Source organism: Pipistrellus kuhlii, unplaced genomic scaffold (genome assembly GCF_014108245.1).
Source record: "Pipistrellus kuhlii isolate mPipKuh1 unplaced genomic scaffold, mPipKuh1.p scaffold_m20_p_38, whole genome shotgun sequence".
NCBI lineage: Eukaryota > Metazoa > Chordata > Mammalia > Chiroptera > Vespertilionidae > Pipistrellus > Pipistrellus kuhlii.
In genome coordinates this window covers 3285683-3313616 of record NW_023425538.1, presented here as the reverse complement: position 1 = coordinate 3313616, position 27934 = coordinate 3285683, and the positions used below count along the sequence as shown (strand labels likewise).

The 27934-nt window shown below is 47.1% G+C and overlaps 1 protein-coding gene across 8 annotated transcripts in view; it reads left to right on the top strand.

Annotated features, from left to right (window-relative positions):
- Positions 1-27934, top strand: part of RYR1 (ryanodine receptor 1) — a 125639-nt gene that overhangs the window by 15782 nt on the left and 81923 nt on the right. For all 8 annotated transcript variants that reach the window (XM_036408257.2, XM_036408255.2, XM_036408253.2 and 5 more), the window contains 24 exons: positions 3055-3190; positions 3272-3367; positions 3452-3570; positions 4659-4792; positions 5241-5482; positions 5993-6185; positions 7121-7337; positions 8880-8984; positions 9211-9314; positions 9787-9870; positions 10566-10873; positions 11650-11852; positions 13002-13176; positions 13352-13560; positions 18633-19027; positions 20230-20362; positions 21157-21317; positions 21785-21950; positions 22597-22683; positions 22838-23064; positions 24269-24881; positions 26343-26609; positions 26956-27156; positions 27492-27603. In XM_036408257.2, the coding sequence (XP_036264150.1) occupies positions 3055-3190; positions 3272-3367; positions 3452-3570; positions 4659-4792; positions 5241-5482; positions 5993-6185; positions 7121-7337; positions 8880-8984; positions 9211-9314; positions 9787-9870; positions 10566-10873; positions 11650-11852; positions 13002-13176; positions 13352-13560; positions 18633-19027; positions 20230-20362; positions 21157-21317; positions 21785-21950; positions 22597-22683; positions 22838-23064; positions 24269-24881; positions 26343-26609; positions 26956-27156; positions 27492-27603 (4687 nt within the window). The remainder of the gene's footprint in view (positions 1-3054; positions 3191-3271; positions 3368-3451; positions 3571-4658; positions 4793-5240; positions 5483-5992; positions 6186-7120; positions 7338-8879; positions 8985-9210; positions 9315-9786; positions 9871-10565; positions 10874-11649; positions 11853-13001; positions 13177-13351; positions 13561-18632; positions 19028-20229; positions 20363-21156; positions 21318-21784; positions 21951-22596; positions 22684-22837; positions 23065-24268; positions 24882-26342; positions 26610-26955; positions 27157-27491; positions 27604-27934) is intronic.

Sequence of the window (27934 nt, the reverse complement as noted above, 5' to 3'; positions counted from 1 at the left end):
GCCTAAAACTAGAAACAGCTCAAATATCCACCACTAGAATTGATCCACAAATGTGTCATGTCCATAAAATGGATATGGATACACTCAGCAATGAAAAGGAATAAATGAAATGATAGATTCAACAATGTTCTTGGATCTTACACTATAACATTGAGCAAAAGAATCCATGTACAAAAGGATACTTTCTGTATATTCCAAGTTCAAATACAGACAAAAGTCAATTAGAAAATTAAGGAAAGGATTTTCATAAAAGTCAGGATGATGGTTTATCCCTAACAGCAAGGGTTGTGTAATTAGAAAGGGCATCCAGGCGACTTCTGGCTTGCTGGCTGGCAATGTTCTCTTTCTTGGCCTGGGTCATGGTTCCACAGCTATTCTTGATATTGGTTTGGTAAACATATACTTTGGTCTTTGTTATTCACAGATTCTGTATTTTCCATTTGCCTACTTGCTAAAGTTTATTTGTATTACCCTAATCAATACTAGAGCAATGTGTGGCCATTTGCAGAGTGGTAAAAAATTTCAGTCTCATGTAGCTAGCTGAGGTGGAACAAGGCTATGCTCCACTTTCATCTCCTTTTTTAAAAATCCTCACTCCAGCCCTAGCTGGTTTGGTTCAGTGGATAGAGCATCCGCCTGTGGACTGAAAGGTCCCAGGTTCAATTCCAGTCAAGGGCATGTATCTTGGTTGTGGGCACATCGCTGGTAGGGGGTGTGCAGGAGGCAGCTGGTCAATGTTTCTCTCTCATCAGTGTTTCTACCTCTCTGTAAAAAAAATCAATAAAATATTTTTTTAAAAAATCCTCACTCCAGAGTATGTTTTTAAACTGATCTTTAGGGGGAGAGAGAGGGAGAGTGGGAGAGAAACATCTATTGGTTGCCTCCACTATGAACCTGCACCCTGCGACCTTTTGGTGTACGGGGCAGTGTTCCAACCAACCAAGCCACGCTGGCTAGGCACACTCTGTTTTCTTGTTTCATGTCTCATATTATAAACAAGTGTCCTCTTTATCACATATTTGGTGCCATATTCATAAATGAGTGAGATCATGTGGTCTTTTTCTTTCACTGCCTGGCTTATCTCACTTAGCATAATGCTGTCCAGTTCTATCCATGCTGCTGTAAATGGTAAGAATTCCTTCTTTTTTATAGCAGCATAGTATGCCATTGTGTAGATGTACCATTGTTTTCTAATTTATATGGTATGATGGCAAGATGTACCATTGTTTTCTAATTTATATGGTATGGTGGCAAGAGCTAAGGAGAAAAAGAGAGCAGAGCTGATGGGCACTTAGGCTGTTTCCAAATCTTAGCTATTGTAAATTGTGCTGTTATGAACCTAAGAGTGCATATATCCTTTCTGATTGGCATTTCTGTTTTCTTAGGATATATTCCTAGAAGTGGTATTACTGGGTCAAATGGGAGTTCCATTTTTATATTTTTGAGGAAACGCCATACTGTTTTCCACAGTGACTGTATCAATCTGCATTCCCACCAGCAGTGCAGGAGGGTTCCTTTTTCTCCACATCCTCGGCAGCACTTGTCGTTTGTTGACTTGTAAATGATACCTCATTGTCGTTTTTGGTTTGCATCTCTTGGATGATTAGTGACTTTGAGCATGTTTCATATGTCTCTTGGCTTTCTAAATGTCCTCTTTCAAAAAGTGTCTTTTTAGGTCCTTTGCCCATTTTTTGGTTGGATTGTTTATCTTCCTTTTGTTAAGTTGTATGAGTTCCCTGTAAACATTGGAGATTAAACTCTTATCAGAGACAACATTGGCAAATATGTTCTCCCATGCAGTGGGCTTTCTTGTTTTGTTAATGGTTTCTTTTGGTGTGCAGAAGCTTTTTATTTTGATGTAGTCCCATTTGTTTATTTTTTCCTTAGTCTCTCTTGCCCTAGGATCTGTGTCTGTAAATATATGGCATATGTCTGAAATTTCACTGCCTATGGAGTCTTGTAGGATTTTTATGGTTTCCCATCTTACATTCAAGTCCTTTAGCCATTTTGAGTTTGTTTTTGTGTATGGTGTAAGTTGCTAATCTAGTTTCATTTTTTTGCATGTATCTGACCAAATTTCCCAGCACCATTTTTTATTTTTATATATATATATTATTGATTTTTTAGAGAGAGAAAGGGAGAGGGATAGAAAGTTAGAAACATCAATCAGCTGCCTCCTGCACACCCCCACTGGGGATGTGCCCACAACCTTCAGTCCGCAGGCTGATGCTCTATCCACTGAGCCAAACCGGTTTCGGCTCCAGCACCATTTATTAAAGAGACTGTGTTGACTCCATTGTATGCTCTTTCCTCCTTTGTCAAATATTAATTGAGTATAATGGCTGAAATTAATTTCTGGGTTCTCTATTCTGTTCCATTGGTCTATATGTCTGTTCTTGTGCCAGTACCAGGCAGTTTTAAGAACCGTGCTTGGTAATATATCTTGATGTCTGCTATTGTGATAAATCAGTGTTTTTAAACAGAAATGCACATAAAACAAGAGAGTATGAAATTGTTGTTACTAAATAGAGGAACTGCCTGTGTTTCTCCTGGGAGTCATGGTTCAGGATTTGCTAGCTCATTGTTCATGGGGACTTTTCAGAACATAAATATCATGAGTAACAATTGACTATATATGTCTTATGTGCTTTCTATGTATCTGTTATAATTCACAATAAAAAAGACAGAAGACTAAAATGTAAAACAACAAAATCTCTCTAATGGTCAGTGTGGCGATTGAACTGGGCCAACTGGGACGAGGAGTGGGATGCTTGGAAGTGAAAAGGATGGAAAGAAAACTGTGGGAAAGAGAAGCACAAATTCAGTCCTGATGCTAATAAGGCTGTATTATGTTGGGGACAGAGACACAGAAGACAGGACTTATCTGGGGAGCCAAGAAGGGTGGGGACTGAAGGGGGACATGGAGCTATTGTGCTGGTGTGGATCTGGGAACTCACAGTCACTAACTGTTGAAGAAATACAAATTAGTAAATCCAAGAAAGGCAAGGAAGGACAACTTGGAGCTCCTGGGTGACCCTTGTTTCCCCACCTCAGGGGATGCTCTCCCTGGTCCTGAATTGCATTGACCGCCTAAATGTCTACACCACCGCTGCTCACTTCGCAGAATTTGCTGGGGAGGAGGCCGCTGAGTCCTGGAAAGAGATTGTGAACCTGCTCTATGAACTCCTAGGTAAAGGGGCCTAGTTATGACTTTCCCTGGAACTCCACAGGTCCCAGTACTGTTGGGTCTAATCTATCTCTCCACCTTCAGCCTCTCTGATCCGTGGCAATCGTACCAACTGTGCCCTCTTCTCCAACAATTTGGATTGGTTGGTCAGCAAGCTGGATAGGCTGGAAGCCTCATCTGGTAGGAGAGCTCATGGGAAGAGACAGGGATTTGGGGGAGGGAAGGGTCACAGCCACCTCACCTTTCATTCTGTTAACCATGCAGGAATCCTAGAGGTGCTGTACTGTGTCCTGATTGAGAGTCCTGAAGTCTTAAATATCATCCAAGAAAACCACATCAAGTCTATCATCTCCCTTCTGGACAAGCATGGGAGGAACCACAAGGTCAGCCCTCACCCATTACTTCTCATCCCTTAACTCTGAACCCTGGCCCCACAGCCCCAGAACTCTCCACTATCCTCCCTCCCCTCCCTCATCTTATCTCTTACCTGGATTCCTCTTCCATATGCTCCCATCTTTTAAAAATATATTTTTTTATTGATTTAAGAGAGGGGGAGAGAGATAGAAATATCAGCTACCTCCTACACACCCCCTATTGGGGATTGAGCCCGCAACCCAGACATGTACCCTTGACTGGAATCAAACCCGGGACCTTCAGTCCCCATGCCGACACTGTCCATTAAGACAAACTGGTCCATATGCTTCCATCTTAACATAAGGCCTCTAACACATGGTTCTGAATGGATTCGGGGCCATACATATGCTTCATTAGATCTATGAAATGCTTTTTAAATTTCCTATAATTTTTCAATTTTATAGTCTTTGTTTCGGTACATACAAACTCTCCACTTTGCCACAGGTCCTACCTGTATTATTTCTAACCACATTACAGATTTATATTACCCATCCGGGAACTCACAGTCACTAGCTGTTGAAGAAATACAAATTAGTAAAAGAAAGGCAAGGAAGGGAGGGCCTGGGAGTCCTGTGGTGACCCCCTTGTTTTTCCCACCTCAGGGGATGCTCTCCCTGGTCCTGATTTGCATTGAACACCTAAATGTCTACACCACCACTGCTCACTTTGCAGAATTTGCCAGGGAGGAGGCAGACACTAGTTTGAAACCCCTGCTGATCTCAAATCTCACCCTGACCCCTGTGCTCTCTCACTAATATAGCCCTTTCACTCTTTTTCTGGCCTTTTCCTTTTAACATCATACTTCAGACACTAATTTCTTATATTGCTGTTGCTTTATCCCAACTCATATGGTCCCTACTGTCTCACCTGACCTTTCTCTTTGACCCTTGACCTTTCTCTGTGATCCCTGATATCTCACTTTCTCTACCTCCTCTCAATAAAAATGTCCATCTCCTATTCTGACATACCACCCTTTACTTCTGGCTTCCCACCCAGAGCCTCTCATGGATTCCTGCCTTGGTGCCCTTACATCATGATCTCTGACCTTGACCTCCAGGTGCTGGATGTGCTGTGTTCCCTGTGTGTGTGTAATGGTGTGGCTGTGCGCTCCAATCAAGATCTCATTACCGAGAACTTGCTCCCTGGCCGTGAGCTTCTGCTACAGACAAACCTCATCAACTATGTCACCAGGTCTGAACCTAGCCTGACTTCACCCTGACTAAGAGAGTCCCTTCCTCCATCTCCCACCCTGGACTTAACACCTCGTCCTCACACTTGTCTGCTCTTGTCCCAGCTCACCTGGCTCCACACTCTTGTCCTCTGTCCCTTCTTAATTTTTGCATCTGTCTGTTCCTTTCACTCTTTGTTTCTGTCTCTATTTCTCCTCCTCATCTCTCCCCCCATCCATCTCTCTTTTATCTCTGTCTTTGCTCTCTCTGTTGCTGTCTCTGCTTGTTCTCCCTTTGTCTGTTTTGTATTCTCTGCCTTCATGCTTCTGCTTCTCTGCTTTTCCTGTGTATATATCTCTTTTTCTGTCTCTGTCTCTTTGCCTCTCATCCTCTCCCTCTTCCTCTCCCTCATACCTGGCTCTCCTCTCCACCTCTCCTTCACCCCCACTCTTGTTCCTTCTCTCCTACAGCATCCGCCCCAACATCTTTGTGGGCCGAGCAGAGGGCACTACACAGTATGGAAAATGGTACTTTGAGGTGATGGTGGATGAAGTGACTCCATTCCTGACAGCTCAGGCCACCCACCTGCGGGTGGGCTGGGCCCTCACTGAGGGCTACAGCCCTTACCCTGGGGGTGGCGAGGGCTGGGGCGGCAACGGGGTTGGCGATGACCTCTATTCCTACGGCTTCGATGGGCTGCATCTCTGGACAGGTATCTGAACCCTTCTGGGGGATGACCAACCCTGACCATTGACCCTAGAGTTTCCAAGCTTCTCACCGCATACCTTAGAGTTCTTAGGATCCTGATCCCCCAAACAGGCCAACTTTTGATTATTTATCATGACCCTATACCTAAAGGTTCCAGAATCCTGTTCATAATACATTTCTTCATAGCCTCCAGAACTCTGACCGCAGAGGATGTATGATCTGTGACCCTAGAGATCCCAGAAAACTGCCCAGATTATTATGACCTCTAATTTTGACTTCTGACTCCAAAGAATCCAAAGTCCTAACTCCATAAAGCCTTTAATCTCTGTCCCCACAGCTTTATGGGTTCTAACCTCAGGGAGCCTTGATATCTGCCTGTTACAGAAACACTTGACTTTAGAGTTCCCAGGATCCAAACTCCATAATATTCTCTATTATCTGCCCCTTGTCTCTTGAGATCATTGGTCCCATGGGACCTCTGACTTCTGAATCCTCCCTGATGACCCTGGTGCAGGACATGTGGCACGCCCAGTGACTTCCCCAGGTCAGCATCTCCTGGCCCCAGAGGATGTTGTCAGCTGCTGCCTGGACCTCAGTGTTCCATCCATCTCCTTCCGGATCAATGGCTGTCCTGTACAGGGCGTCTTCGAGGCCTTCAACCTTGATGGGCTCTTCTTCCCTGTCGTCAGCTTCTCAGCTGGTGTAAAGTAAGGACTTGCCCCTGTCCTATTGCCAGTCCCCAGACCTGGGACTGTCCTGAGACGGCTTCCCCAAGCGCTGTCAACACCCAGCAGCTCATCTTTAAGATGAGCTGTCAGACTCATAGGTAAAGGTCCCAATGACCTCTACATGACCCTGGACACTTTCAGTGTCCTCCCAGTGCCCTTAGCTTCTCCCCAACTCCAGGTTCTTCTGGTGACCTTCAAGTGTCCCCAAACTTTCACAATGACCTAAAAACTTCAGACTCTTAAATTATCTCAGACTGTCCCAGTGACTCTATGCTATTCCAGTGACCTCCAAATGACTCCAGAATATGATGATAATCTTCTAAATACCCCAGACCCTTCCAATAAATCCACAATGACCTTGGACATTCCTAATGACTCCATACTCTTAAACACTTCTCAGTGACTCCAACATCTCTCAATGATCTTTCAATCGCTGACCCCAGAGTGACCCCACATATTTCAAAGACCTCTCAATCAGTCAGCCTTTTCCCAATGACCCATAAGCTCCGTGAGTGACTTCCCATTCAGGGGCAATTATGGTTATCTCATAGTTACACCAGATTCTCCGTGACTCCCAAATGACCTTCTTGGTCTCCCAAAAACCTTCTAATATCCCCAAATGCTCTGTTGACCAAGAGCCTCCAAAAGACATTCTGTGGCCTTAAATTAACTCTCTAAAGATCCACACTTTCCTTCTTTGACTTTCCAATGATTCCTATTGACCTCAGACATTCTTTTTGACTTTAGAATATCCTTTCTGACTCCTTTTTAACCTTTATTATCCTTTGACTGCCCAGTGATCTCAGGTCTCTCAGAACCTTCCACCAACCCTAGGATTGATTGCTCCCTTACTGCTACTGAGCACAGACTCACCCCTGTAACCTGCCTCTCCAGTGACCTCACTCTCCCATCAGGGTGCGGTTCCTTCTTGGTGGCCGACATGGTGAATTCAAGTTCCTCCCCCCACCTGGCTATGCTCCATGCCATGAGGCTGTGCTGCCGAGAGAGCGACTCCATCTGGAACCCATCAAGGAGTACCGGCGGGAGGGGCCCCGGGGGCCCCACTTGGTGGGCCCAAGCCGCTGCCTTTCACATACCGATTTTGTGCCCTGCCCCGTGGACACTGTACAGGTAGTGCCTGTCCTGCAGGGGTTTCCCGGTGAGGCAGACTCCCTTCGGAGTCAGGGAGGTGGGGAGCTGAGCTGGAAGTTAGGAATCTTGTTTAATAGAGAGGGGAACTAAAGTAGAGAGGAGGAGGCAAAGGACTCTTAAGGCAGACTCCCCGTTTCAGGGAGTCCTCACTATAGCCCCCTAAGGAAATGACTATTATTACCCCCAACTTACAGATGTGGAAAAAGAGGCACAGACAAGTTAAACAATCTGTGCAAGTCACACTGCTGATTTGAACCTAGGCAGTGTGATTCCAAAGCCTGTGATCTTATCTACCACTCCCACTACCCTTATTCCAACCTGAACTCCCCACCTTCCCTCCAAGCATGTCCCTATAGCAGGGGATTTAAGTAGTGTTTAAGAGACTGACCACGCTCTTGCCGGTGTGGCTTAGTTGGTTGGAACATTGTCCCATATACCAAAAGGTTGTGGGTTAAATCGCCGGTCAAGGCACATATCTGGATTGTAGGTTCAATCCCCATTCAGGGCTGGTATGGGAGGAAACTGATTGATGTTTTTCTCTCTCTTCCTTCTTCCCTCCCTCCTTCTGTAAAATAAAAAAGCATGTCCTCTGGAGAGGATTTAAAAAAAAGTAAGAAAGACTGATCATAAGGGTTTGATTTTTAATATGTCACCATGAGCATGTGGCTTCACCTCTCTGTGCCTCAGTTTCCTCATTTGAGAAAAGGGGATAACAATAGAACCTACCTCATAGCATTGTTGTGAAGTGTGGATAAATTAATAAATGCAAAGTGCCTAGCACATTCCTGAGTAAATAGTAAGTACTCAATATAGTTCCTGTTAGTAGTAGTATTAGTAATATTATTTCAGGGATGAACTTTCCATTTCCCTGTAACCAGGCCAGAGCCCTGGGCCTAACTTCTTGATGTCTCCCTCTCCAACCCCCAGCCGCCTGTACATCCACATCCCCTTCCCTCTCCTCCCCACAGACCACCCTGGTTCAACTATCTCCTGCCTGGAGAATAGCAACAATATAAATATTTATTAGGCACATAATTATTTATTATGTGACAGACATTTAGATAAACTACATACATTTAATAATTTATGGAAGTGATTTCACTGAATCCTTACGAGGTATTATGAGTTAAGTATTGTTCAAATCCTCACTGTACAAAGAAAGAAAGACACTTGACCATTCATTCAGCAAACATTTTCCAAGCATCTCCTCTGGACTGGGCAGGCCTGGGAAAATGATAGAAACTGAGGAAGCCCGGGTTCTGTCCTCTGGAGTTTCCTGGACATGGGAGAGACAGACCCATTTCCAGACGACCCTTTAATTCTGATGATGCTCAGTTCTTACTTGGCTGGTACCAATTCTGGAGTCAGGTCATGGAGATGGGGAGCAGGGTTGGAATAGCAGAAAAGGTCAGAAGAGCATGCTGGGGGGCAGGGAAAGACAGAGCTTGCACATGTTCTCTGGAAGAGGGGTCACAGTGCAAGCTGAAAGAACTCAGGGGCTCACGGATGTCTATGCCCCAGATTGTCCTGCCTCCCCATCTGGAGCGGATTCGGGAGAAGCTGGCAGAGAATATCCATGAACTCTGGGCTCTGACTCGCATTGAGCAAGGCTGGACCTATGGCCCGGTAAGTGACTACGTGCAACATCAGGCTGGACTTGCTGCAGAGGGGGGGCATGGCTCACTATTGGGAGGGGCCAATGGCTGAGGGAAGGATCTTTACAGCATGGGGTGAGGGTTGTTGTCCTTGGGTTTCCAGTGGCAGAACTAAGGGTGGGAGGTTAGGGGTCACAGTCTGGGAATGTTGGGGAAAGGGAAGAGGGAACCCAGAACTTGACCCGGGATTTCTCCAGGTTCGGGATGACAATAAGAGGCTGCACCCATGTCTTGTGAACTTCCACAGCCTACCAGAGCCTGAGAGGAATTACAACCTGCAGATGTCGGGGGAGACACTCAAGTGAGGGGGGTCCCATGGAACAGGGGCTGGTGGGGAGAGGGGGTCCCATGGAGCAGGGGCAAAGGGAAAAAGGGAGAGTGAGACAGACTGAAAGGGAGAGAGAGAGGAAAAATGCCAAAAGAAACAGAGAGAGAGAGAGAGGCAAGGCTTGTGAGGCAGAAACTGACATAGGGCAAGATAGAGAGATAGAGGCAGAAGGCAAGATAATTAAGAAGGGACAGACAGACAGAGAGACAGAAAGAGGCAGAGGGGAAAATGGACAGTCAAAAGATACAAAGAAAGAAACAGGGCAAGACAGAGTCAGAGAGACAGAGACTAAGACAGAGAGGTGGGAACAAAAACACCCAGGAAGCTGGGGGGAAGATATGAAGAGAGCTGGAGACCTACAGACAGAGGCAACAGGGGCTGCAGGAGAGAGACATGGGGCAAGGGACTGGGTGGGGTGACCCTGTAATCCCACCCTCCATCCCAGGACTCTGCTGGCTCTGGGCTGCCATGTGGGCATGGCAGACGAGAAGGCGGAGGACAACTTGAAGAAGACAAAACTCCCTAAGACGTGAGTGTGGGTGGCCTGGGTCCCACTGGGGAATAAAGTATGGGGCTGCCATGATTGAAGGATCTTGTGGGGGGACTGGGGTCAGAGAAGAAAGGGCCACTGGTTGAAGATCATAGGCTCAGGGGTCAGGGTCTAAAATCAGTGCTGAGTGTCTTGGGAAGTGTCAGGATTTTAGAGTCAGGAGTTCTAGAGGGAGAATAGAAGCATGTCAGGCCCCAGAGTTTTATGCAGAGGCTAGATCTCTAAGTTAGAGGCCAGGAATCAATGGGAAGAGGTGAGACTTTGTAAGGGATCCTAAAATTATAGGTGAGAGGTCCTGGGGAAAGAGACCAGGGTTCAGAGGTCAAGGGCTTCCAAGCTAGGAGTTTGGAGCAATAAGGTCTTGGGATAAGAAGCCTCAAAGCTAGAGGTGAAAGATCAGAGCATTCCAGGGTTAGAGTTGAGGCTCCCAGAATCAAGATAGAGTCACAGAAGTCAGAGGTCAGTGGAATCAAAGCTTTAACTAGGGTCACAGGATCCTGGGGTCAAAGATAAAGCATTTCCAAGATTATTCAGGGAGTCATAGACCCTATGTCAAAGATCAAAGGTCAGAAATTCCAAGATTCGTGGCCCCTGGGATCCTGGAGACAAGGGTCAGTTCAGAGTCAGTGGTCCCATAGCACTGAGCTTATACACCAGTGCCACCACACCTGTAGGTATATGATGAGCAACGGGTACAAACCAGCACCACTGGACCTGAGCCACGTGCGGCTAACGCCAGCACAGACGACACTGGTGGACCGGCTGGCAGAGAACGGGCACAATGTGTGGGCCCGAGACCGTGTGGCCCAGGGCTGGAGCTACAGTGCTGTGCAGGACATCCCTGCACGCCGAAACCCTCGCCTAGTGCCCTACCGCCTGTTGGATGAGGCCACCAAGCGCAGCAACAGGGACAGCCTCTGCCAAGCTGTGCGCACCCTGCTAGGCTATGGCTACAACATTGAGCCACCTGACCAGGAGCCCAGTGAGTATTGACCTCCAGCCCCCACCCCTGACCCGATCTTTGAGCCAACTCAACCTCTGAATGCGCTACATCTACAATACTGAACCTCTACCCCCAACCCTGAACTTGATCTTACCCACTGACCTTAACTTAATGCAAACTCTGCTTGGGCTATGACTGCAACACTGAGCCACCAGACCAGGAGCCCAATGAGCACTGACCCTGACCCCAGACTCCAATCCCTGACCCCCAGGTATGATCCTTAACCCCTAACCTCTGGACTATAGCTAATACATGGAGCCACCCAGCCAAGATCTCAGAGACCCCTAACTTGACCCCTGATCCATTGCTTTCCTCTAACAGCAGCCTTGACCCCTAACCCTGGCTATGGTCCCAGCCTTCAATTTCTCAACCCCTTGTTACAACCCCAATTTTTATTTCCTCCCTAACCCTGACTCTCAACTCCAGCTCTCAACACTTGATTCTAAATATTAACTGTAATCTTGTTCATTAGCCCCAGACTATGACCATGACTGACCTGACTTCCTCCCTCTATGTCTTTGTCAGTATCTCTTCTCTGAGAACTCTGACTGCTAAAGACCAAAGGGGAGAAGTTCCACTCAGTAGGTCCCTTCTACCTTTGTCTAGTCTGAGATTTCCCAATTCTTCTCCTCTAACACCAAACAATTGTCCTTCTTCTCTCAGCCTTACCTTCACTGGTTTCTCCCACCATCCTCTCATTGCCTTGTATCCACTCCCCATCCAGCCTCTTTGATTCTGTCTGGCCCCATTTGTAGGTCTGGTAGAAAGCCAGTCCCGTTGGGATCGAGTGCGCATCTTCCGGGCAGAGAAATCCTACGCGGTGCAGAGTGGTCGCTGGTACTTCGAGTTTGAGGCAGTCACCACAGGCGAGATGCGAGTGGGCTGGGCGAGGCCTGAGCTGCGGCCTGACATGGAGTTGGGAGCTGATGAGCTGGCCTATGTCTTCAACGGGCACCGGGTGGGTAGTTCCCTGGGCTCCACTCTGCCATGTCTTGTAGTCCCTCCCACAGCTCATTTACGTCAGCCCTGCCTCTGTCTGTGCCCCACTCTCTACCCATCCCCACATCTACCTTACTACTCACCCATTCATCCACCCATCTATCCTTCCCTCTTTCTCTGTCCATACATATATCTACCCATCATCCATCTCTCTATCCAGCTATCCATTAATCCATCCACAAATCCAACTCTCCATCCATCTAATTATCTGTCTAGATCACATGTGTCAAACACAAGGCCCGCGGGCCAAATCCGTCCCGCCAGGCCTTGCAATGTGGCCCACACCGCGCTGTCATCACTGCACTCCGCTGCGTTTCCATCACAATGACAGTTTATGACTGTTCAGTAAACCATTCGGCCCGCGATTTAGGCTGGATTTTAGATTTTGGCCCCTTCTCTGATTGAGTTCGACACCCCTAGTCTAGATAATCACTTAACCATCCACTTTTCCACTTATTCATTTGTTAATTCAGCTGCTCACCTATTTAATCAATTTGTAATTTCACTTATCTATCCATTCATCTATTCAATAATTTAGTATATGGAACCATTAAGTCATTTAAAAATACTATTATTTATTTCAGGGGAGGAAGTGAGTGAGAGGGATAGAAACATCAATGATGAGAAAGAATCTTTGATCAGCTGCCTACTGCATACCCCACTCTGGGGATTGAGTCCACAACCCAGGCATGTGCCCTGACCGAGAATCAAACCATGACATCCAGGTTCATAAGTTGGCACTCAATCACTGAGCCATGCCAGCTGGACTCCATTAATTCATTTATTTATCCATCCAACAACTCATCCAATCTTCCATTTATCTATTTGTCTATACTTTCTTTCTTCCCTGCATCAACCCATGGACTCAGTAGAGAACCTAAGCAGAAGGGAAGCAAAAGCATAAAAGCCTGTTCCTTACATTCCAGGGATCATGGATACACATGTGGGGAAAGATGGGTAAACTATGGGGATGACCACTGCTCTGTTCCACATACCCTGGACCTGATGTTTTGTAACGTGTATATTTATATGTCTCTCCTTGCTTTCTTAGGTCTCCATTTCTTTGTGTGTGTCTTTCATGCCACATCTTCCCCTTGCCTCCTCACAGGGCCAGCGTTGGCACTTGGGCAGTGAACCATTTGGGCGTCCTTGGCAGTCGGGTGATGTTGTGGGCTGCATGATTGACCTCACAGAGAACACCATTATCTTCACCCTCAATGGCGAGATCCTCATGTCTGACTCAGGTTCCGAAACAGCCTTCCGCGACATTGAGATTGGTGATGGTGAGGGCTGGCCTCATGGCCCCTTTCTGATTTTCTTCTGTCTGAACCAACCATACACTGCCCGTTCCAGCCTCCCCCTCTTCCATCCTTTCCTTCCACGTTATCCCCTCCCTACAAGTCCTTGCTCTGCCCTGCCCACCTATCTCACCTCTGCCCACTCACGCCCTCCCACCAGGTTTCCTGCCAGTCTGTAGCTTGGGACCTGGCCAGGTGGGCCATCTGAACCTGGGCCAGGATGTGAGCTCCCTGCGGTTCTTTGCTATCTGTGGTCTTCAGGAAGGCTTTGAGCCATTCGCCATCAACATGCAACGCCCGGTCACCACCTGGTTCAGCAAAAGCCTTCCCCAGTTTGAGGCTGTGCCCCTTGAGCACCCCCACTATGAGGTGAGGACTGACTCCACTCAGTACCTTCTGATCTGCCTCCAGACCTCATTTTCCCTGCAATTCTCTTCCCGGAGTTTCTCCTTTCCTTCCGTGTTAGCTGGCAAACCATGTACAAGGGGATGTTAGAGTGATGGGTTCCCAGGGCCACCTTGTAGGGTATAACCTTGGCAAACTACAACCTTTCTCAGCTCCAGGTACCTTGCCTATTAAAATGGGGAAATGAAGGAATGAGAAGCTGGATTAAATTATTCCATTGGAAATTTCCAGTCTTTTAACTATCTGATCATAGAACAAAGTTAGAAGAAATATAAACCTTGAGTAGATTTTGGCACCCTCGTTACCAATTGTTATTTGTCTTTTCTGTTTGTTCATTTATTTGTTTTTAGTATCCTATTTTTTAAAAAAATACATTTTTATTGATTTCAAAGAGAAAGGTCGAGGGATAGAGAGATAGAAACATCAATGATGAGAGAGAATCATTGATTGGCTGTCTCTTGAACGCCCCCTACTGGGGGATAAGCTCACAACCCGGGCATGTGCCCTTGACCAGAATCAAACCCAGGACCCTTCTGTCTCCAGGCCAACCCTCTATCACTGAGCCAAACCAGCTAGGGCTAGTGTCCTAATTTTTAGACTCCAGTGTTTTTTTCTTTCCCAGGATTGAACTCAAGGTCAGGCTCTTACCATAAATATCGCCCATCGACCAAAGTGATAGTCCTTTTCTCAATCTGGGAAGAACTTGATCCTGTGTGACTGAGGTTCAGCTTTAGAACCAGACAGAGTTGGAGCTGGCCCCTTACATTGGGCATATGCCTGTCTCTTCCTGAGCCCCAGTTTCCCCATCCATGGCATTGTTTGGATCTCCCTCTCACACAATCTTCCTTTTTTTTTTTACTGAATCACTTGAGTTAGTTGGAGACATCATGCCTCTTTACCCCTAAACTTTCTTTTTTCTTTTTTTCTTTTTTAAAATATTTTATTGATTTCTTATAGAGAGAAAGGGAAAGGAATAGAGAGTTAGAGATATCAATGAGAGAGAAACATTGACCAGCTTCTTTCTGCACACCTCCTACTGGGGATATGCCCACAACCAAGGTACATGCCCTTACCTGGAACCTCTCAGTCCGCAGGCCGATGCTCTATCCACTGAGCCAAACCGATCAGGGCACCCCTAAACTTTCAATATGCATTTCTTCAGGACAGACTATGCTCTTACAGAACTAGATTCAGTGCAGTTATGAAAATCAGGAAATTTAACACTGGTATAAAGTATCACAACACATATTTAAAATTTATAAATTGTGGCAATAATGTCCCTTTTTATTTTTCTGGTCTAGGGTCCAATATAGCGCTTATTGCTATACTTTTAGTCTTAAAATAGAATGATTCTGAGCCTTTCTTTTTTTTAATATTAAATTATTATCTGTGTACATATCTTACCAGTGCGCCCCCCCCCCCCCATTTCTGAGCCTTTCTTTGTCTTTCATGACATTGACATTTTGAAGTGTACAGGCCAGTTACTTTGCAGAATGCCCCTCGGTTCAGGCTTGTCTGATGATTCCTCATGGTTAGGCTCAGGTTCTGTGTATTTGGCAGGGATTCTGCAGCATTTAAGTAGTGTAGGCTATCAGGAGGCACACGATGTCTCTGTATCTAAGTTGATGTCTTATGTCAACTTAGACTCTATAATTAAGGTAAAGTCTGACAAATTTCCCTACTGTAAAGTCACTCTCTATTTGTAATTAGGAAGTCTTTGTGAGGAGGCATTTTAAGATTACATAAAAGTTGAAGGGTATTAAACAGGGAAATGTACAGTGTAGATTTGAGTTTTGGAAAGATTCCTATTGACAGTAGAAGGTGAGAGTGGAAAAAGACCAGAGAGGTGGATGGGGCAGGAGAAGATGATGGAGTAGCCATGAACTTCCCAATTCCTGCCACTGCCAGTGGTCTTCACAACACAAAGATCAGAATGCTAGATAGCAGTGAAAGTGAGCAAACTAGTATATACACAACACATGGACAAACCTCACAGACAGTATGTTGAGTGAAAGAGCCAGGCACAAAAGAACACATATTGTGGGGTCCCATTTGTAGAAAGTTCAAGAACAGGCAAAGCTAATCTGTGGTGTGATAAATTAGGAGGATGTTACTGTGAAAGGATAACTCAGACATTTAGTTACTTTGCACACAAATCACAGGAGGGAGAGGTCAGTAGGCTGTTGTCAAGGAGCAATGTCCAAACAGGATTTATAAGGAAGGGAAGAGAGAGAAGATCCTGCCTTCAGTCTGGGGACAGCAAATCTTAGTTGCACAGTTTGGGGTGAATTCTCTTTTTACATTTTAAAAATTGATTTGAGAGAGAGAAACATCCTCCCACACTGGCCCCAAATTGCCCCAGTATATGCCCTGACTGGGAGTCAATCCTTCCGGTGTACAAGGCAATGCTCCAGCCAACTGAGACACACCAGCCAGGGTAGAGGGGAATTCTTTGGCTGGTGAGGAGCACAGAGCTAGTCCCTTATCTCAGCAGCTAGTCCTTCAGAAGGTCAACTTGAGAGGGACATCAACCTCTCCAATTGTTGATGGAGTCTCCATAAAACTTTTTTTGGTCTTAAATAATGTATTTTTAAGTAAAATTACAATGCTTTGATTATACAACATAGCATAATGGAAATGAAACCAAATCAATAAACCAAAATAGAAAGAAAGCTTGGTTTTCAGTACTTAAATCATCACTATAAGTACCTGATGTCCCAATCACATCTTATGTAGACATGAGTATAATCATTTCAAACATTTCACTTGTGGGTTTAATTTCTCATTTTCAGCTTTTATGAACTACTAGAGGCCTAGTACACAAAATTCAGCCCAACCTGCACCCTCTCCAATCTGGGACCCCTTAAGGGATGTACGACTGCCTGTTTAAGCCCGATCCTACCTAAACAGGCAGTCAGACATCCCTCTCACAATCCAGGACTGCTGGCTCCCAACTGCTTGCCTGTCTTCCTTTCTGATTGCCCCTAACTGCTTCTGCCTACCAGCCTGATTACCCCTAACCACTTCCATGCCATCCAGATTGATACCTAACTGCTCCCCTGCCAGCCTGTTTACCCCTAACTGTCCTCCCCTGCAGGCCTGGTCCCCCGCAACTGCCCTCCTTTGCTGGCCTGGGTCCTCCCTAACTGCCCTCCTCTGCAGGCCTGGTCCCTCTCAACTGCCCTCCCCTGCTGGACACCTTGTGGTGGCCATCTTATGTCCACATGGGGGCAGCCATTTTGACCACATGGGGGTAGCCATCTTGTGTGTTGGAATGATGGTCAATTTGCATATTATTTTTTATTAGATAGGATAATATAACTTATTTTCAATCCTATGATACCTAGTGTTTATACTGTAACAGCAAGCAAATCTCACATATGCAATTAAATGATTAACTGGAATACAGATTTTAGTTTTTAGCCGCAGACAAAAATTACACACTGCATTCAGTACAGCAGAGTATATTACATTAACCAGAGCATGGTCTTTCATACACTTATGGCAGGATTGGTATCTCTTTTCCTTTGAACTGAACTAGAAAACTTTTGAGAGTCTGTACTTGGAGCACACAGGACAGAAATCTGTCCCTCTACCTGCTTCTGTCCCTTATTTAGGCCAGGTTGGTGCATCTCCCTCATCAGAAGCTCGCATGGTCCTTGAGAGGGTAGTGACTAAACTGGCACTGAGCGGACTCCTGGAGGCTTGGTTGTGTTCTGTTTCTCCTTCTGGGTGCTAGCATACATGTGTGTTCACTCTGAAAACTCAAGGTGCTATGCACTTATGATGTGTGCATTTTTCTGAGTGTTATGTTTCCATTTATAAGTATAATAAATTTTTTTCTGGGGCACCTTAAAAAAACCCTGTGCTTGCCGAAACCAGTTTGGCTCAGTGGATAGAGCATCAGCCTGCGAACTGAAAGGTCCCGGGTTCGATTCCGGTCAAGGGCATGTACCTTGGTTGTGGGCACATCCCTAGTAGGGGGGTGTGCAGGAGGCAACTGATCGATGATTCTCTCTCATCAATGTTTCTGGCTTTCTATCCCTCTCTCATCCTCTCTGTAAAAAATCAATAAAATATATTAAAAAACAAAACAAAACAAAAAACCCTGGGCTGCTCTCCCCAAGATGTCTTCCTAAGACCAGGACGGAAACACCCTTGTTCTGTTCATTGCTGTGTTCCCAAAACCTGGAACAGTAGCTGATATACAGTAGGTAATCAGTAAATATCTGTGTTTGGATGAATGGATAGACCAGTGGACAGGTAGATGGACAGGTAGATGGATGAATGGATGAGTGGACAGATGGATGGTTGGATGGATGAGTGGATTGATGGATGGGTGGATGGGTGATTTGGTCTGGAGTAAGGCCTGTGCTTAGTTTTTTTGTTTGTGTTTTTTTTTAAATATATTTTATTGATTTTTTTACAAAGAGGAAGAGAGAGGGATAGTGAGTTAGAAACATCGATGAGAGAGATTCATTGATCAGCTGCCTCTTGCACACCCCTTACTGGGGATGTGCCCGCAACAAAGGTACATGCCCTTGACCGGTAGGTAGGTTTTTTTTAATACTCACTAGAGAACATTCTTTCCATTGATTTCTAGAGATAGTGGAAGGGAGGAAGGAAGGGGAGAAAGAGAGAAAGAGAGAGACACATCAATTGGTTGCCTCCCACACATGCCCTCCAGGATACATGCCCTTGACAGGGAATCGAACCCAGAACTCTTCCATCCACAGGCTAATGCTCTAACCATTGAGCAAAATCTGCCATGGCTATAGGTAGGTTTTGAAAGTGATCCCAGTATCTGACCAGGGCTGCCACCAGGTGCCCAGACAAAGGCTGACAGAGGGCTGACTGCACACCCATGGCCAAACTGTCTGCCCCATGGGGAGTTTATCCACCCAGAGGAGGGGATACTTTTGACTGATTCTCACACAGGTGCTCTAAGGCCTAATGGTGGCTCGGTGTGTAACCGGGTTTAGGACCGATAGCCTAGCCCACCTATCAGGCTCAGTGCTTCCTGTCCCTCCCCGCAGGTGGCCCGTGTGGACGGCACTGTGGATACACCCCCCTGCCTGCGCCTGACCCACCGCACCTGGGGCTCCCAGAACAGTCTGGTGGAGATGCTCTTCCTTCGCCTGAGCCTTCCAGTCCAGTTCCATCAGCATTTCCGCTGCACTGCGGGGGCCACCCCCCTGGCATCCCCCGGCCTTCAGCCCCCTGCTGAGGATGAGGCCTGGGCAGCAGAGCCTGACACAGACTATGAAAACCTGCGCCGCTCAGCTGGGCGCTGGGGCGAAGCTGAGGGGGGTAAAGAGGGAACTGCCAAGGAGGGGGCACCCGGAGGCACCCTCCAGGTTGGGACAGAGGCCCAGCCTGCTAGGGCAGAAAATGAGAAGGATGCTACAACAGAGAAGAACAAGAAGAGAGGGTGAGTCAAGGTGGGGCCAGGTGAGGCCTAGGTCTGTCCTGGGATCCCCAGTTAGACAACCTCAATAACTTGATAAATCCCATTGTATCCCAAGGTATCCCCATATATGCTAAGTAAGTCAAAATACTGATGGATCCTATCATGTCTCAAGTGAACACCTTTATTTTCCTAGGAAGCTCTAATTCGCCTGAGAATGTAAAATTGGTGTACCCCACTATGTCTATGGAGAACTTCACTATTCTTGGGGTACCTGGTGGGCCTCAAAGCATTTCACCCAATGGGCTTCATTAACTATGGACTTTATAGGGAGGACTTCAGTATCTTGGCAGAGTTGACCACATCCCAAGGTGACCCAGTGAATACCAGTGGTCTTCTAAGTCAGGGTCATTTCTGTGTCTCACATGTACACCCAAAACTATTTCAAGGGATGCCCTCAGAAGGCATTAAACTTGAATTGAAATGAAATCAGCTTTCTCCTACTATGTAGGTTTTCAATGGGATGTAGTTCTGCGTCTTTTTTTGGGGGGGTGGGGTTGGAAATGATAGAAGATTTTGATTATCACAGTTTGGGTTATCACAGCTGCTCTTAGGGTCTCCATCAATTCTATTTGCTTTCAGTGTACCAGACAGTGCCACACAAGAAAAATGGTCCTTTCCCAAATTCCTTTAACACCCATATGAGAAATGCATATGAGAAATGCTGACATGGGGGATCACTGTATGCCCCCCAGGGAAGCTCCATGTTCCCAGATGCTCCTCTAAATTTGGGTCAACCAGCATTCACAATCTCAGAGCGCAGCACTTTCAGAATAGATTAGGCTGGCATAGTTGAGAATTCTATCCTCTAGGGCAGTGGTTGGCAAACCCATTAGTCAACAGAGCCAAATATCAACAGTACAACGATTGAAATTTCTTTTGAGAGCCAAATTTTTTAAACTTAAACTTCTTCTAACACCACTTCTTCAAAATAGACTCGCCCAGGCCATGGTATTTTGTGGAAGAGCCACACTCAAGGGGCCAAAAAGCCACATCTGGGCTTGTGAGCCATAGTTTGCCGATCACGGCTCTAGGGGTAAGGCCTTGAGTATGAGAAACAGGATGTAGTTAGGACAGATGTGGGCAGCATGAATGTCGTAGTCAGGAGAATTGGAGGGTTGGGCTTGAGAGCTAGTTCTTATGCAACTTCTCCTCCCCACCACCAGGTTCTTATTCAAGGCCAAAAAGGCTGCCATGATGACCCAGCCACCAGCCACTCCAACTCTGCCCCGACTCCCTCGAGAGGTGGTGCCTGCTGATAACCGTGATGACCCTGAGATCATCCTCAACACCACCACGGTATGAACCAAGGACCTTCAACTTTAGAAACCTGTCAGATTTCAGAATTTCATGTTGTGATTCCTAGGAACTGCCATACCTCAATATACACTGGAGACTCCTTTGAACTCCTAGATGCATAAAGCCTAAAAATTGTGGGAATCACTGTGAAGTTACAAAGCATACTAACATAACTCCCAGGGATCTAAAAACATCCAAGGGATAAACCAATATAAACTTGGGGCCCCAATATTTGTATTCACCCATATAAACTCAATATATCCAAATTTAAGTTATTCTAACATATTCCTGGGAAACAAAACTTACAGTTATTCCAATAGTTTTGGGATTCCCCAAATCTAGAACATTTTCTGAGGCAAACAGCCATGTTGGGATCATGGGTGATCTGGATGCCACTTGGGTGTTCTTGTCAAAAAACTCTATGATTTTTTCCATCAGCAAAATGGTAATTATAAGGTTATTACAATTGATGGTAAGTGTAAGGACTATGTGAGTTAATTTGTGAGCTAATTAGTGAGCTGTTTGTTGGCCATTGTTTACTTGTAACTTTGCTGTAAACTGAGGAGACCCAAACTTGGGAGTATCACAAAATACTCCCAAAGGATTCCTGAGTTTAGAAATACATCAATAAACGCAGAAACAGAGGGATATAGAGCCAGGGGGGTCTCAAATCTGGAGACTTGTTAAATTCCCAGAAGACACTGAGGATCCCGAGAAACCCACTTAAAGTCCCAGGGAAGCCCTATGTCACCATTCTTTTGGACTGACCACTGATCTTCCCTTTGCCTCTCCAGTACTATTACTCCGTGAGGGTATTTGCTGGCCAGGAACCCAGCTGCGTGTGGGTGGGCTGGGTCACCCCTGACTACCATCAGCATGACATGAACTTCGACCTCACCAAGGTCCGGGCAGTGACAGTGACCATGGGGGATGAACAAGGCAACGTCCACAGCAGGTGCCAGGGAGGGGTGGGACTGTGGGAGGTGGGACATCAGCGCTGGGCACCTGGCTCAGAAGCTTCCCTCCTCCTTTTCTTCCTCTCTTCCTATTTATTTTCTTCCAATGGCTTCTGCTCTGCTTTTTCTTCTTCTTCTTCCTCTTCTCCTTTTTCCATTTATTCTTTTCTGTTTACTCCTCCTTTTTCATCTTGCTCTCTTTGTCTACCTCACCTCCTTTCTCTGTTCTCTCCTCTTTGCTCCCCTTCCTTCTCCTCCTTCTAGGACACCCCGCCAGCTTTTAAGAATTCTAGCTCTGAGGGACTCAGGGTCTGGGGTGAGGGGTTTCAGTGCTGGGTCTTCAGTGGTGGAGGGTTGGGGATGAGCCCTGAGGTTGCAGTATTCTGGGAGCTTGGGGAAGAAGCTATCCAGGGTCCAGAATGCTTTGGCTGAGGACCCATGCACTGATTACCCCTGTCTCCTCCAGCCTCAAGTGCAGCAACTGCTACATGGTGTGGGGCGGAGACTTCGTGAGCCCTGGGCAGCAGGGCCGGATCAGCCACACAGACCTTGTCATTGGCTGCCTGGTAGACTTGGCCACTGGCCTAATGACCTTTACAGCCAATGGCAAAGAGAGCAACACCTTTTTCCAGGTGAGCCCAAACCTTTCAACTTAGCACTAGCATCATGTCCCTGCATCCTGGAACAACCTTCCCAGACACCCCTGGAGTCCAGACCTTAAAAAGACAGGACAGCCCTGACCGGTTTGGCTCAGTGAATAGAGCATTGGTCTGCAGACTGAGGGGTCCCAGGTTCGATTTCGATCAAGGGCATGTGCCTTGGTTGCGGGCACATTCTCAGTGGGGAGTGTGCAGGAGGCAGCCGATCGGTGTTTCTCTCTCATCAGGTTTGGTTTTGGCAAGGCTGCTTCCAGATGGTGGTGTTTGTGGTGGTGGAGGCTGGGTGGATTCCACTGGGAAGATTAGAAGTGCTGGGGGGAGAGGGAGTCAGAGGATGCTTGCTGGATTTTGGAGAAGAGTATACTTGGGAGAGAAGTGGAAATGGCATTCGTGGTGGGGGACATGATGTGGACAGAGACCCAGGAACTAGACCTGGCTGGATCAGAGGGGTGCGGCCCAAGGGTGGCTTCAGGGCCAATGTGAAGCCTACGGTGCCTTAGTTTGGACCTGCAGGTGCCAGCAGGATCAGGATGGGACAATCAGCCCCAGAGTTTGGGTTCCAGAGTCAACACCACCTGCAGCTCACCCTCTTCCCCATCCTGCTGTTATCCCTTGCCAGGTGGAACCCAACACAAAGCTCTTTCCTGCTGTCTTTGTCCTGCCCACTCACCAGCATGTCGTCCAATTTGAGCTGGGGAAGCAGAAGGTAAGCGTGCAGTGATGGCACTGGCCACAGTGGGAGGTGTGGCAGGCCAGGTGGAACAGTAGCTGTACGAGAGGGGGCAATCCCGGAGGTCTCCCTGGAAGCAGGGTGGCAGGATGGAGGGCTGGAAATCCTGACTAGTGCACTATGCCCCCAGAACATCATGCCGCTGTCTGCCGCCATGTTTCTGAGCGAGCGCAAGAACCCGGCCCCGCAGTGCCCACCGCGGTTGGAGGTGCAGATGCTGATGCCCATCTCGTGGAGCCGCATGCCCAACCACTTCCTGCAGGTGGACACGCGGCGGGTTGGAGAGCGACTGGGCTGGGCCGTGGAGTGCCAGGAGCCACTGATCATGATGGCGCTGCACATCCCTGAGGAGAACCGGTCAGTGTCCCTCCGCTGCAAGACATGCGGTGGGGCGGGGGATGGGGCGGGATGGGGGCCACAGAAATCTGGGTCCAACTCAGTGCCCCCCCCATACTCTGGGACTCCAGACAACACTCTAGAAGGTCCAGACCTACACCTACCTTACTGTCCCAAATAACACTGCAGGGAACCTTAGATGCATTTCAGTGGGCCCCAGACACACCTCATGGGACCCAGACGCAGTCCAGGCATTCTCAGATACACTCCAAGGAACTCCAGACTCACCTCAGGAGATCCTAGGTCCTTCACAGGGGACCACAGACCCACTTTACAGGGCTCCAAACCCATCTTAGGTCCATATCAAAGAACCCACTCCACCAAGGGGCCTCAAGTGCACATCGGAGGGTCCTGGACATTCCTTGGAGAGGTCTGGTGCACCGCAGGATCTCTCGGTACGCTGCATGGATCTCTTTGAACCCACTCCAGGCGACCCAGACACACCTGGGTGGACATGAATCGCAAGAATACTCTTAAGGACTCTGAACATGGCCAGGAATCCTAGGCTCACCCCAGGAGGCTTCCGGCATGCCTCATCTTTCCTTTATTCACTCACATGACAAATAGCTTCGAGCTCTTCTTATGTAACTGATGGCATTCCAGGCTGTAGACCATCAAGCCCTTGAGAACGAACATTCTAGAAATGCTCATGTATAACTCGGTGGGCCAGACACATCCATTTATTCAGTCAACAAATACTTATCGAACACCTGTTATGTGCTAAGTCTTGTTTAGGTGCTGATGAATACAGAAAGTAAAAGAAAAACACCAAACAGACTGAAATGGCTTACCCTAGTAGCATTTACATTCTAGTGGTGCTCACACACAACCAGGATACTCAGACCTGCCCTGGGAGGGAGGGTCAGGCTCAGTTCTGTATCCCAGATACATGTCAGAGTCACAAGATCTTCTCCATAGAGTCTCAGATATCCCAGATGCCAGATATTCCCAGGGTGCCCCCAGACCCTTTAGGGACGTCCAGAACCATTCAGAGACTTCTTACCCAGTTCCATAGACGGTACAGAACCTTGGCTCAGCAGAGCACTGGGATTCCCTGCTGAGGCCTCCAAAACTCACCTACTCACCTCTGCCTCTCTGTGGTTTGTGTCTGTCTCTCGCCTCCTCTGCCGGCTCTGTTCCTGTCTGGGGCTCATCTTTGCCACAGGTGCATGGACATCCTGGAGCTGTCCGAGCGCCTGAACCTGCAGCGCTTCCACTCCCACACACTCCGCCTCTACCGCGCAGTGTGCGCCCTGGGCAACAACCGCGTGGCTCATGCTCTGTGCAGCCATGTGGACCAGGCGCAGCTGCTGCACGCCCTGGAGGACGCGCACCTTCCTGGTCCTCTGCGCGCTGGCTACTACGACCTCCTCATCAGCATCCACCTGGAAAGCGCCTGTCGCAGCCGTCGCTCCATGCTCTCTGAGTACATCGTGCCCCTCACGCCTGAGACCCGAACCATCACCCTCTTCCCACCTGGAAAGGGCACGGATAATGGTCCCCGCCGCCACGGCTTGCCTGGCGTGGGCATCACCACCTCCCTGCGACCTCCACACCATTTCTCACCCCCCTGTTTCGTGGCTGCCCTGACAGCTGCTGGGATGGCAGAAGCTCCAGCCCGCCTCAGCCCCAGCATCCCTCTGGAGGCCCTGCGGGACAAAGCACTGAGAATGCTGGGGGAGGCAGTTCGAGGTGGTGGGCAGCACGCACGCGACCCTGTCGGGGGCTCTGTGGAGTTCCAGTTTGTCCCTGTGCTCAAGCTTGTGTCCACCCTGCTGGTAATGGCTTCCTCCTGCTTTCCTCTGCCCCAGTCTTCCACAGTCCAAATTATCTGTCCACACATGCATCAACCCCCTTCCATTTATGCATCTAACCACCCGTTCATCTCTCCATCTATACAGCCTCCACCTTTCAAGTTATCCCTCCATTATCTACTCATCCTTCATTCACTTTCACTTTTCCTTCCACTCATTAATCTGTCATCTATTCATGTATTTATTAAATTCTTATTCCATTCATTCTCCCAACCAACCACCATTCGTACATCTATTTATTCTTCCATTCTCCAACCATAAATCCATCCACCAATGTGTCAATCTGTCCAACTTTCATCCTAGTTTTTCATTTAGCCTTCTAATTACTCATACATCAGTTCGTTCACCATGCCATTTATTCATCTATCTAACTACCCATTTACTTAAAATCTAACTTCCTTTTCATACATCTAATTATCATCCTGATTCCACTGGTGCATCCATACATCCATATGTACATCCATGCACTATCATAGATTTATCCGTTTGTCATTATCCACCTACCTGTCCACCCATACACATAACTGTCTATCCATATGTATTTTCACCCATCCACCTATCTATGAATCCATCCAACCACCTACACTTATTCATCCACTCACGCATCCACCCAGTCTCCATCTTCTATTCATCCCTTATATTGTGTACCCTTTCATTCACATGCCCATCTAATAGTTCATCCATATGCCTACCCACAAATTCACCCAACTTTTCATTCACAAATTCACCCATCCTTACCACCTCATCCCATGACTACTTACTATTTACCCATACACTCATTTACTTGCTCATGCATCTATCAGACAATCCATTCACCTATTCACCTATCCATATGTCATTTATCCTCTGTCATATTTTCACCTCCCATCTCTTCCTCCACTTTTTACTTCACCTCTCCATTCCTTATCCACCCATTCATCTTTCTTCTCCCTTTAAAACCCTTACTATTCCATGTATTAATTCAGCCACCCAGTTCTCCCCCCATTCATCCTTGTTTCTCCTTCTCAACTCTTCTTCCCTTTTATCCACCCAATTTCCTTCCATCTGTTAGCATCTCCATTATGTTGATTGAGAACTGGCAATGCTGGAAGCTATAAGGGTATCCATCAGGTATAGGGTGTGTCCTGTTTCAAAGGCACATATGCTGAAGCTTGGGAGAATAGACACTTGGGAAGGGAAAGTTGCTTTTATTTAGCTATGTGGTCTGGACCATGAGGGTGGGACACAGGATAAAGATTTGAGGGAATCTTAAGGAGGATGAATGTCAGGGCAGAGAAATGTCATTCCTGCTTGTGAGAGGAGCCATATAGCCAATGCAGGAATGAGCCTGCCACACGCAGGAAAAGCAGATCTGGGAAATGATGCTGGGACTTACTTATGGAGGCTCTGCAGGCCACAGTGAAGGACCCAGGCTTTGTTCTGTAGGTGATGGGCGTCTTTGGTGATGAGGATGTGAAACAGATACTGAAGATGATTGAGCCTGAAGTATTCACTGAGGAAGAAGAGGAAGAGGAGGAGGAGGAGGAGGAGGAGGAAGAAGAAGATGAAGAGGAAAAGGAGGAGGATGAGGAGGAAGAGTCACAGGAGAAGGAAGATGAGGAAAAAGAGGAAGAGGAGACAACAGAAGAGGAAAAAGAAGGCTTGGAGGAGGGGCTTCTCCAGATGAAGTTGCCAGAGTCTGTGAAATTACAGGTGGGCTATGTGGTCTGGACCATAGGACTTCCATTAGGTATTTCATTTTCCAACCTCCATTCATCTTGGGTGGGAGACAATGGTGAGATTTGAGTCCAGATTTGTTCTGAGCAGTGGGGAGCTGTGGAAGTGCATAAAGCAGTGAAGTCATCTCTCTGGTTTCCAAGTGGGAAATGAATTGGAGAAATGAGACCATGGAGAAGTCTGGTTTACGAATCCAGACAAGAGATGATGGTGGCAAGACTAGGTCAGAGCCCCTGAGAGGAGGACAGAAAGCAAAATAGTTTCAAGGAAATCCTGATGGTCTGACCACCATCCCTCCTAATGCATGGCTGTTCTCCCACAGATGTGCCACCTGCTGGAATATTTCTGTGACCGAGAGCTGCAGCACCGAGTAGAGTCCCTGGCAGCCTTTGCAGAGCACTATGTGGATAGGCTCCAGGCCAACCAGCGGGACCGCTATGGCCTCCTCATGAAAGCCTTCACCATGTCTGCAGCTGAGACTGCCCGACGTACTCGCGAATTCCGTTCCCCACCCCAGGAGCAGGTCCTCTGACCCCCTGACCCTGGTTGGCCTTACTGTTTAAACCCCAACCTCAACTTCTTCCTTATTCATATCACCAATAGTACTTGACCTCTAAACTTTTTCTTGATCTCTGACCCTATTGATATACTATCTCTTACTGTCCTATCTCTGAATGAACTTGACCTCCGAGTCATCTAGACTGACCCTGACCCTTTACAAACGTCTAGTCTCCCATATATTCTTATATTTTGGCTAATGACTTTAAACAGAACTCACAGTCAAATCTTTTATCCTTGATCACAGTGTTTCTGCTCTGGGGTCTCTGACCCTCATTCTGACCTTTGACATTCTCCTAGATCAACATGCTAGTGCACTTCAAAGATGGTCAGGAAGAGGAAGATTGTCCACTCCCTGAAGAGATTCGACAGGATTTGCTCAAATTTCATCAAGACCTGCTGGCACACTGTGGTAAGGAGAAGGGATCAGAGAACCTTTCTCCCAAACTTTTCCTTGAGACCTCTCCTGAAGTTACCCTGAGACTTTCTGATCTTAAACACCTAGAGTATTGTACTATGTAACTGTTGATTGGTTGAAGAATGAATGGATGGATGGATGTATTCGTGAATAGATAAATGATGAGAGGAAGGATATGTTTACATAGGTATTTGGGTGGATGTGTATTTGGATGAATGGCTATTGGCAGAGGGATGAGAGTGGAGAGATGGCTGACTGGAAGGATGGATGACCTCCATTGTTCCTGATGAGAAGTCAGCTGACAATCTTGCTGAGATTTCCTTAT